Source organism: Nelusetta ayraudi, unplaced genomic scaffold, assembly GCF_046127955.1.
Source record: "Nelusetta ayraudi isolate G7.1 ecotype Tasmania unplaced genomic scaffold, CSIRO-AGI_Nayr_v1 ptg000135l, whole genome shotgun sequence".
Lineage (NCBI taxonomy): Eukaryota > Metazoa > Chordata > Actinopteri > Tetraodontiformes > Monacanthidae > Nelusetta > Nelusetta ayraudi.
The window spans coordinates 13,483,895-13,494,333 of NW_027466185.1; the positions used below are offsets into that span (position 1 = coordinate 13,483,895).

Sequence of the window (10,439 nt, forward strand, 5' to 3'; positions counted from 1 at the left end):
ACCATGTTGAACATCCCATGCCAGTTGCTTGTCTTTTAGCAGCTTTCTCTTCTCAGCTACAAGAGAGGGGTTTGGCTCACCTTCACATTGAGGTTTAATGTGTCCATTCTCTCCACATCTAAAGCAATACCAGGGCTTTGGTCTATTGCTTGTGTTGTTGTTTACATTTCGGCTGTGAGGCTGCAACCTTTGAGATGTTGAAAGGACAGCGGGGGGGGGGGGGGGGGGGGGGTTGTGCTAGCTGGCTGGAAAGCTGCTGGTCTGGTAGCTGGTTTATTAGCTTTCCTACTCTCTTGCAGTGTGATACGTGTGAGCTGGGATTGCAAATCAGCTATTTGTTTCTTCAGACCTTGGATTTCAGACCTGTGATCAAAAGTTGGCTGAGGTGAATTGCAGTCTTCTTCACTCTGCATATAAACACCTTGATAATGAGAGGACACTCTCGGCTTTGAAATATTCAAATGTTGCTTCATGCGAGATGCTTTGGAAGCACGCTTATCTTCTGCTGTGCGAAGCGATAAGAGAAGTTCAGCAAAGGTAGGTGGATTCTGTTTCTTTCGTTCTAGCTGGAGTTCAGCTATCAAGGTATTGTCCCAGCAGCCTCTGACAAACTGTTTCAGAAGATGCCGATCAAGGTCGCTTGCAGTTACACCTCCTCTCCTGAGGGTGGTGTTCAGCATCACCTGCAGCCGTTGAAGATAAGCTGAAGGGTTCTCACCATTATCCTGCATTGTATTAAGATATTTGGCGAAGAGGTCATCTCCGTCCTCAACTGTGCCGAAAGCAGAATCCAAGATCTCCAGGTACACAATGAGCGAGGATTCAGGTGTCAGGTGCTTCACAATATCAATGGCAGGTGACAAGAGACTTTCAAGGAGCTTTCGTGACTTGTAAAGGTCAGACTGTGTTGTGTCTTTAAGAAGAAGTTCTACATTTGAACGCCATGTCTCATAATCCACTTCACTGTTGGGACGGGGGACACGCCCAGAGAAGGGTCTGAGTCTCAAGGAAGTGTGCACTTGCAAAGCAGAGTCTTCATTTCTTACGATGTGCTCAACTATTACCTTTTGTATCTCAGGTGGATTGACATCAGAGAGTCTCAAGGTAGGTTGGTTTCTTCCCGAGGATGTTGTCGGTGATGCAGACCAACGAGGCCGAACATCCTTCTCCGGTGCTGCAATGGGCAGGGGGCTCACGTGCACAGCAGCCTCCGGGGCAGGCTGCCACTGAGCACCCGGGTGAACAGTCCAACTTTTCTTAGGTGGCTCCTCTTCGAGGCTAGCCGCCCCTGCTCCGTCAGCCATAGGTGTGTAGACACTAGCTAAGGCTCTAATGAGGTAAGTCGTGCCAACGTTGGATTCACTGTCAAGTCTGCAGGGCAATGAGGGTGAGAGAGATTGAATAGCAGTGCCATATGTGAACTCTACAATAACCTGTCTGCTTGACTCTGGCTCACTAGGATCTACTGGGATTGTTCTTTGGATAGAGCCATATTGCTTCAGGAAGTCATATAGATCTTCGTCATTTTCTGTATTGGTTACGCCACTAACTATGACTGAGTTAGGGATTTTTACACTATTTTTCGGATGACATCCATATTGTTTTGCAGATGATAATAATGTTAAACGGTCTCTGGTCACTAACTTTAACTGCTTTAAGCCACTCCTGGCTGGCTCGCCAAATTTGTAGCACTGGTGTCACACCACTAACTGCACCACTGGGCCAAGTCTAGGTTCTGAGGAGTGGGGAGCAACAATTAAGACACAGAGACCGCAACTTTAAATGTAAAGGCCGGCAATTTACTGAACACACATATAAGAAAATACAGTATAAAGAAGATACCAAAAAAATGCTCTGCAGGTTCTAAAGCGCTTCATAAGAAAATGAAAAAATAAAGAAATATTTTACTCTTTTGGTTCAATTGAGTTATTTTTTTGTTATATAAAGCTAATTTAAGCTAAGTTTAATTTGTTTAAATTCCTAGGTTTGACCTATTTGGGAACTAGAACTAGAACTACTTTTAGATTCTGAGTTAACTCTATTTTAATCTCTCTTTGTTTTTATAGGAAAAAGGAAAAACCTTTAATTCAAAGCTGAGTGGACCACAAATACAATTCACATTCAAAAGATTAGCTAATATTCACAAGTTTGTTGCTTGATACAACTTAAGTGATTCAAGTAGCTGGCAATAATCAAAGTTCAAAACAAAATAGTAACAGTTCTTTGAGCTCGATAAAAATAACAAAAAGTTTCAAGAGTTTTCTTTCACTCCCACCGCTCTGGCAGCGAGTTACCGTCTTTCTCACTGCTGTCCTGGAGAAACGAGACGGTGAAATCTTAGTCTTGGGTGTGGCTCGCCTTCTTCTTCCAGTCCACACGCGGCTGCGTGCACTCCACTCCGTATCACCGAATCCCAGCACAAAAACCTGACCGAAACCAGTGTCGCTCACTCTCCACACAATCCCCGTTCGTTCCTGACCCGGGAGGTTGCGTTTTTTGGGCTCCAAACTGTCTTTTTACGCTGTTTTCTTTAGATTTGTTTTACCGCTCGCTCTCTCTGCTGTCTCCCTCGGTCTGTGTAACGTAGCTGCAGGTCACGCAGGTGCTGCGTTTTAGATCGCTCGTCCCAAAAAGGGGGTAGCGACAGAATTGCCTGAACATATTTTTAATTTTTTATGTTATTATTATTATTTCAAATACATTTTAATCAACCCATGAATTAATTACTGTTGAATTAATTCTTTTCTTTTTACTTATTCAATTTTTTATAGATTATTTATTCCTATTTATTTCGCATTTTTGGCATGGGTTACATCAGCCATGAGCCGGCACCAGCCCCGACACCGAGAGGAAGAGTACTTGAGGTGGAGGCAACAGGAAGAGCAGTCGATGCAGTAAATTGGCCAAGATTTGCGGGGCTGGGACTGAGAACCCTCAAGAACGCATCTGAAGAGAGAAGAATAGAATGAAACATTAGTCTAATAATACATATGATGATACATAATATGATTTCAAGAATAAAATGAAATGAAATAATATACACAAAAAGTCTAATAGGCATATGCATGATGTTCACTATACTGTAAATGTATACTTTGTATACTTTTTCTGATATGCAAATTATATAAGACCAAATGAGGATTAGCAGAATGCACTGAATTAGTGAACTGAAGTATAATATGGAATGTGGAAATACTAAGTTATGCTATAACGTGAATGATGTGCACTTTGACACTGATGTAAAGTTTAAAGGTCAGCTATTATACTAATTTCCGGGCTTTTGTATTTGATGTCTGGCCCCTCCAGAGCAGCAATACACGATTTTCCGCGCTGAAAGCTTTTTAGATTTGCGTATCTCGCGGCTCCTTTCCTCGTATTTACTGCTTCCCGCGAAAACGCTCTGTTTCACTTCACTCCACCCCCAGCCTTGCCGGTGTACACCCCCACCCGGTCCACTCCGCTGTGATTGGTCACACTCTTCATCGCTGCTGAGCCTCACTTCCTCAGTTAGGAGTGAAGAGTAAACGGCAAACTTTATGAAACCGGCACAATTTAAACACTTACCGCCGTGAAGGCTTCACCCTTCACCCAGTTTTGCGGCTAATCCAGCTTCGTACGGACCCAGCGCGGGCTGAGTTACGGCCGCAAGGCGGACCGAAGGACCCTGGACATTTTTTGTGCCTTCCGTGTCCCCGGAAATATATTTTACTTTGTGTACTGACTGTGTTTTTGTTTTGGATTTTTGCCAGACATTTTAATAAGGCTTAGAATGGTTTAGTTTCATACTGTTGACTTGTATCAAAACACTGTCCTAGCAGAGAAAATATGTACGCTGAAACGATCACTTCAGTCATAGAGTCGTTTATTATTAGACAAGAATATCTGCACAACTTACGTCCACGCCAAGCACAAAGCAGGAAGAGCTCTATTCAACCGATGTTACCATGCTGGCAGCGTGAACATCGCTATAAGGAGTGAAACTTGCGAGTCATAATCGCTGCCTCTTCAGTTTCGCTGCCAGCGAACACAACACACGTAACAAGCAGAGCACGGAGTTAGCGGTGGTGGCTAACAGTTCATCAACACGAATCAGCGGTTGTACGCTGCAAGTAGTCTTAAAACTAATGTTGCTTGAGGTCACAGTACACTCACAGTCATTGTCAAGTCCTTCCCTAGTTCAAAACCCAAAGGACGCGAGGACAATTCAGATTTCCCAACTTAATCCACTTTATTGCCTTCCAACTTTTGATCTTTGATTGGTTGGTTTCATCGGTTGATAAATTGAATATTTCATCAGGTTGTAAACCTTTAAACACAAAGAAATCAAAGTTAACATCTTAATTCAAATGTGATTGAATGACTGAATTACACAAACATGATTAAATGATTACATGACTTGTATGAAATTAAATTTTAGCAGGGTTTAACTGTTTAACAGAATTTTAGCAGATAACATTAACTATCTCTGCTTAGGCAATAATATAATCAGTCAAACATAAATGTATCACACCATTTCAAACACCTTAAGGGTAAACAAAACGTTTCACCGACCATTGGCGTCTTTGGATTGAACCTTTGAGTGAACTTGTTTCCCTTGAATTTTCTTTTTGGTTCTTTCTGACGGCTGTTTGAGACTGAGTGACTGAGGATCCCTACTGCTCCTCAGGTGCTTTAAATCAGTGGCAGATCAGGAAATGCAGTTGGTTTGCTGCTGCTGGTGCACTCTGGGAAGTGTAGTTGTTCTCAGTGCAGTGCAGTGTGAATTTGAGGAACTCCCATTCCTGTGCTTTAGCTCAACATGTTTTCAAATATTGCCGTGTCTGACTATTCTCTCGTCGTTCACCGGCCGAGTCGAGCCCGTCTCCCTCCCGTTGCCAACCGGACCGGTGTTCCATCGCATCCGCATTAGGCTGAACAAACCTCCAACATTTTCTCTGTTCGTTCCACTCCGACGATTGTGGTCCTTGGTGCTTCGGTAGTCGCTCTGTATTTTTTATTTTATATTTTTTAATTTTCCTGACACCGAAAAAACATTTTCTTGGAGCAGCGCATCGCGACATCACTTCCGGGGCAGAGCGGGGGAGGGCGGTACCAGTCCGAGAGTGTGCCTGAGCTTGGCCATGAAAGGAGCTCCGGCACGCAACTACGTCATTGCGTTCCCAGTGTTGAAAAAACCTCAGTGAACAGAGCGTTTAGAACCATGCCCAACAATTTGCAGGGCTCACGTCCAAATGCATGAACCTCATTATTTGACGATTTTCAATCGTTTGACGATAGGGTTCAACATTGTAAAAGTTTTTAAAGCTCAGAAAAGTGGAAAAGCATCATAGGTGCCCTTTGACACTATAAACACACTGTAGACAATACAAACTGTAACACATCATACAGGTAGGCTTACAACTATAATAAAAGGGTACAATAGGAATAGCATTTTGATCGACTCTTACAAGCTAAGAAAATGTACGCTGACCAGATATCAACAAAAATGTCAACACATTTTAGTCTATAACACAATGCTGAAAGGATCAAATATTTAGACATTTCCCTATGGAAAGTAAGGTGGGAGTAGTTACCTTAGTTTTTCCATAACAGCTTCATTCGTTCGACATTAAAACTGTTAACAGTAGATATTGATTGATTACTAGCGAACCATTTTATGCTAATGGTTAACGACGATACGTCGTTGTGCAACGGACTGTGAAATAATGTTATGACATGATCGCATTGGTAACGTCACCCTTGTCTTTGTCCCGTTTTTCTTCCTCTTCTTTTCTTTTCCAGATGGTTTAGTACGTTTATACATGTTTTAGAACTTGCCGTGGGGTCGAAATGTCAAAATGCAACCATCCCCGCCCCGGGAGCAGGTACATCCTAATTAGTCGGAGGGGGGAGGGGGGGTCTACGAAAGTAACGTGTCATTGTCATTATAATACCTATTTATTGAGCTTTTCTAGGCCGTCAAATTATTGTGGGCTTATTTTGTTCATCTTTAAGACAACATAACAACTCATTTTAAAAGTAGTGCGAGTTACTTTTTTTTCTTTCTTCCTCCATTAGTGGGGCCCCCTGGATGGACGGCGCCCTTAGCATTTGCCTATACTGCCTATGCCACGGGCCGGCATTGAATGATTAAAATCACATGGATTTTGCTTGACACTTTTGTTTTATGTTTCCAGCAGTCTAATCATGTACATTTGAGAACTCCCCAAACATGAAGAGGAACATTAAAGTCAGAGGACAAATATGAATGACAAATGTCTATGCAATTTATGTGAATGGCATTCTTCTTTGTATTCATGTTCGAAAGACAGAAATATGTTTTAGTAACCTCAAAAACATAGTTCACTTGATAGAAATACTTAAAAAGCCTTTCCTAGGTATTTAAAAGGACACATGTACATATAGCATTGTCTTAAAAATACCAAAAGAATTAGAGCTCTTAAACGGTTACAAACTCTACCAGCGCTTCTGTTCACTGGCTTCACTTTTCTAATCAAAATCACCTGAGTGGTTCTCAGCTAAGCAGCATGTTACAATCAGCAGCCAGCAACCAGGTGCCATCAATGAAGGATCAGCACTGTATAACTGCCAGAGGCAAGGGACAGGCAGTTAGCAAGAGGTTAGCTTCCACTTGGACACATGGCCAAGGGCAAGCTTGCGGTGCTTTTGGTGGCTCTGACCAGCACGCTGCTGCTGGTTTCAGGCCAGGCAGGGAAGTCTTCCAAATTTCCCAGAGTCTCTGACTTTTTACCTCAGTACAGGACAAGCGCGCTGACTGATCCAAGTGTGGATTTGTTTGGTAAGGAAGTGTGTTATGCTTTGCTATGTTTGTTAAATATTGGTGGTATTAATGTTTTAGTTTGACTGTAGGTGGGGCGGTTTAAGGGTTGTCTTTCTTTATTAATCGAGGCAGAATTCCGCTGGGGTTTTGTTTTTTTTTGTAGAAGAACCTGTAACTGCCTGGTAAAAGGACAGCAGCTTCTACAGTGCCATTACACTTTTCTTTTGTGCAGTTGCAAGTGTTTTGGCTTTAATGTTATATCTGTGTTTTAAAAAAAGAAAATGGACAAAGTGAATGCTTGCATTGCTTTAAGAGCGTGGCTGGTTTCCACCTGCAGTCACTTGTTCAATCTGCTTCTTTCCCCCTTCAGATGACCCTTATGATGACGAGGACGAGGAGAAGTTTGAGGAGTTGGCTTCAGAGAGCACAGGTTTCCGGGACGAACGAACAGAACCTGTTGCCAGCTTCTACTCTGGTCAACAAAATTTTGGTGTGTTGGCTGATGATGCTCTTGAGAGCAGATACCAGGGGGCTTCGCCTCCAGCGACCTCGACCGGCGGCACCGCAATCGACACTCCTGCCCTCACAGTGCAGTGCCGTAAAGAGAGTTTCCTAATTGCTTTGCGTGCAGGTAGCGTAAGTGGAGTCAGAGTCAAGGGTATGTGTCAAGGTGTTCATCTGCACTATCCCCCCCCCCCCACCCTCCAAAATGACTGCTTGACAACTTACAAGCCCTCTCCCCACCCCAGATTCCAAGAATGCAAATTATCTCTTTGTCACGGAGCTTCCACCAGTTTGTGGTTATCAAGTGGACTACCAGCAAAATGCAGTGACCATACCGTTCACTGGGTGCCACGTTAAATCCAGAGCTAATTGCAATGTGAGTGTGTACGCAAGGTATTGAAACACGGCAGGAGTGCTTCAACTGTGTGGCTTTTCCTGAAAGGCTGCTTGATGATTACAGGCAAACAACTACACAGTGGAGCTGCTGTATCCTGACCAGCGTAGTGAGCTGAGGGCTTTGCCTGCATATTGTGTGGTAAATGGGGCCCTAGCCCCGCGCACCAGTGGCCAAAATGCAAAGTGCATTCAATCAAACGCTCCACCGCTTGTGTCAAACTTGCGAAGTAAGACCAATTTAAAATGGAGTTTTCTGTTTTGGCTTTGGTTTTATTTTCTGCCAATTTGTTGTTTTTTTTCAGAGTGTTTTGTAGCAAAAGGACAGGGAGTGAAATGTGGCGCTGTGGGAATAAGTGCTACAGACTGCAGTAGGCTTGGATGTTGTCGAGATCCAACTAATGGTTGTTACTACCCAATGGATGGTAAATTTGGTTTTGAATTTTGACTTCTCTGGTTTTTTTCAAAAACCACCTTATCTGACCAATTGTGGGTGACTTGCATTTCATTTGTAGAGTGCACTGCAGACCAACAGTTTGTCTTTGAAATTCGTGACAACCCTCCATCGATCTCTGTGGACCCCACAAAGCTTGTTATTCCTGGCTATCCTGACTGCAAGCCTGTCTTTGTTAATAACAAGGTTGCCATATTCAAGTTTGGATTTAAAGAATGTGGAGTTCGAGTTTATGTAAGTGCTTTTCCGTTCTCTTGCTCTTTACTAGTTTCATGTGGTATTGCTTCATGCATAAAATTTGCCTTCATCCAACAAACTGTCGCGGTAATGCTGCACAAACTGACCAGAAGCAACATTAATTTTTACTAACAGAACATTAGTGGGACTGTGATTTACATGGCTGAGGTGCTGATGGCTGACGTTTTGCACCTAAAATATGGTGCAATTACAAGAACTGAGCCACTCAGGTTAGTGGATCCAGCACACTTGCTGTGCATGCATTGTGATGCATACCCCACCCCCGCCAAGAAAATGAATCTGTCATAAACTGTCTCTTGTAGGTTCATGGTTGAGTGCCGCTACAGTGCATCAAGTGGCACGCAGAAGTCACTAATAAGTGTTGGCGTCATGGTTAAAACTCCATCATCCAGCTTGCCTTCAACGTTTACGAGTTCAGGCTTGTATAGTGTCCACTTGAGAATTGCCCGAGGTAAAGTTTTTGAACTGTAATCACGCAAAATGTCTAGTAACTTTAATGGGCTTTCATTTGCGTTTAATTCTCAATTTCCAATCCCACAGACAGTAACTACTCGAGCTACTATCCCAGCTTCAGTCTGCCCCTACAGGTGCTCCTGGGCACCCCACTCTACCTTGAGGTGCTTTTGCATTGTTCAAGACCAGAAGCTGTGCTTCTTGTGAACTATTGTATAGCCTACCCTCGCTCTGCAAAGAATGCGCTGGTGCTGGTTTATGAAGGGTACGAAGGTGTTTTTTTTTTTTTGTTTTTTTTTGGTGTTTTTCTTCCCTCAAACTGAATGTCGTATTTAAAATGTACCTGTCTGTGTAGGTGTGCCAACCCTTTTGATTCTATGACCATCTTACGAGTGAATGACACTAACCAGAACCGTCAGCAGAGGCGGTTTGAAGTTCGGGCTTTCCAGTTCATGGACATAACATCTCAGAAGCATCTTGATGAAGAAGTGAGTATCTAGGGAACCACTTAATTGGACTGGGTGGCCATTTACCGTTTAAGGCAGAAGCTCATCTCTTTGCTTACTGATGTACTATTTCTCTGCAGATCTATTTCATGTGCTCTACAGAAGTTTGCATCCCAGGAGAAAAGACTTGTGAGGAGCGCTGCTTTGATGGAAGAGTCTCGCCTTTATATGGCCAGGGCCACGGCCCGAGCCAGCAGGGCCGCCCTGGCCACGGCCCGAGCCAGCAGGGCCGCCCTGGCCACGGCCCGAGCCAGCAGGGCCGCCCGGGCCACGGCCCGCACGGCCACCCGAGCCACGGACCGAGCCACGGCCCGCACGGCCACCCGAGCCACGGACCGAGCCACGGCCCGCACGGCCACCCGAGCCACGGACCGAGCCACGGCCCGCACGGCCACCCGAGCCACGGACCGCACGGCCACGCCCCGAGCCACCAGGGACCCCAGGGCCGCCCGGGACCCGGCCCCCAGAGCCAGCAGCAGCAGCAGCAGCGGCAGCAGCTGGGCCAGGGCCCCGGCCCCCAGAGCCAGCAGCAGCAGCAGCGGCAGCAGCTGGGCCAGGGCCCCGGCCCCCAGAGCCAGCAGCAGCAGCAGCAGCAGCAGCAGCGGCAGCAGCTGGGCCAGGGCCCCGGCCCCCAGAGCCAGCAGCAGCAGCAGCAGCAGCAGCAGCGGCAGCAGCTGGGCCAGGGCCCCGGCCCCCAGAGCCAGCAGCAGCAGCAGCAGCAGCAGCGGCAGCAGCTGGGCCAGGGACCCGGCCCCCAGAGCCAGCAGCAGCTGGGCCAGGGCCCCGGCCCCCAGAGCCAGCAGCAGCGGCAGCAGCTGGGCCAGGGCCCCGGCCCCCAGAGCCAGCGGCAGCAGCTGGGCCAGGGCCCCGGCCCCCAGAGCCAGCGGCAGCGGCAGCAGCTGGGCCAGGGCCCCGGCCCCCAGAGCCAGCAGCAGCGGCAGCAGCTGGGCCAGGGCCCCGGCCCCCAGAGCCAGCAGCAGCAGCGTTTTGTCACATGGCCGTAAAGTTCAAGAAATAAATATTTTAACAAACTGTCTTGTGTAACCTGAATGACCTTGAGTTGCTTTCACTCTGCTTTTTGCAGTTTTAG

General features: G+C 45.9%; 1 protein-coding gene and 1 long non-coding RNA gene across 2 annotated transcripts; both read left to right on the forward strand.

Annotated features, from left to right (window-relative positions):
* Window positions 1-7,177: 7,177 nt before the first annotated feature.
* LOC142877245 (uncharacterized) lies at window positions 7,178-7,895 on the forward strand. Its single transcript, XR_012923807.1, has 3 exons — window positions 7,178-7,439; window positions 7,531-7,661; window positions 7,746-7,895. It is a non-coding gene; the product is annotated as an uncharacterized LOC142877245 (long non-coding RNA).
* Window positions 7,896-7,924: 29 nt separating this feature from the next.
* On the forward strand, window positions 7,925-10,439 carry LOC142905115 (zona pellucida sperm-binding protein 4-like). Its single transcript, XM_076051620.1, has 9 exons — window positions 7,925-7,936; window positions 7,986-8,103; window positions 8,194-8,366; window positions 8,505-8,599; window positions 8,693-8,841; window positions 8,931-9,108; window positions 9,199-9,331; window positions 9,452-9,817; window positions 10,434-10,439. The coding sequence occupies exons 1-9, from the start codon at window positions 7,925-7,927 to the stop codon at window positions 10,437-10,439; spliced, it is 1,230 nt and encodes a 409-aa protein (XP_075907735.1).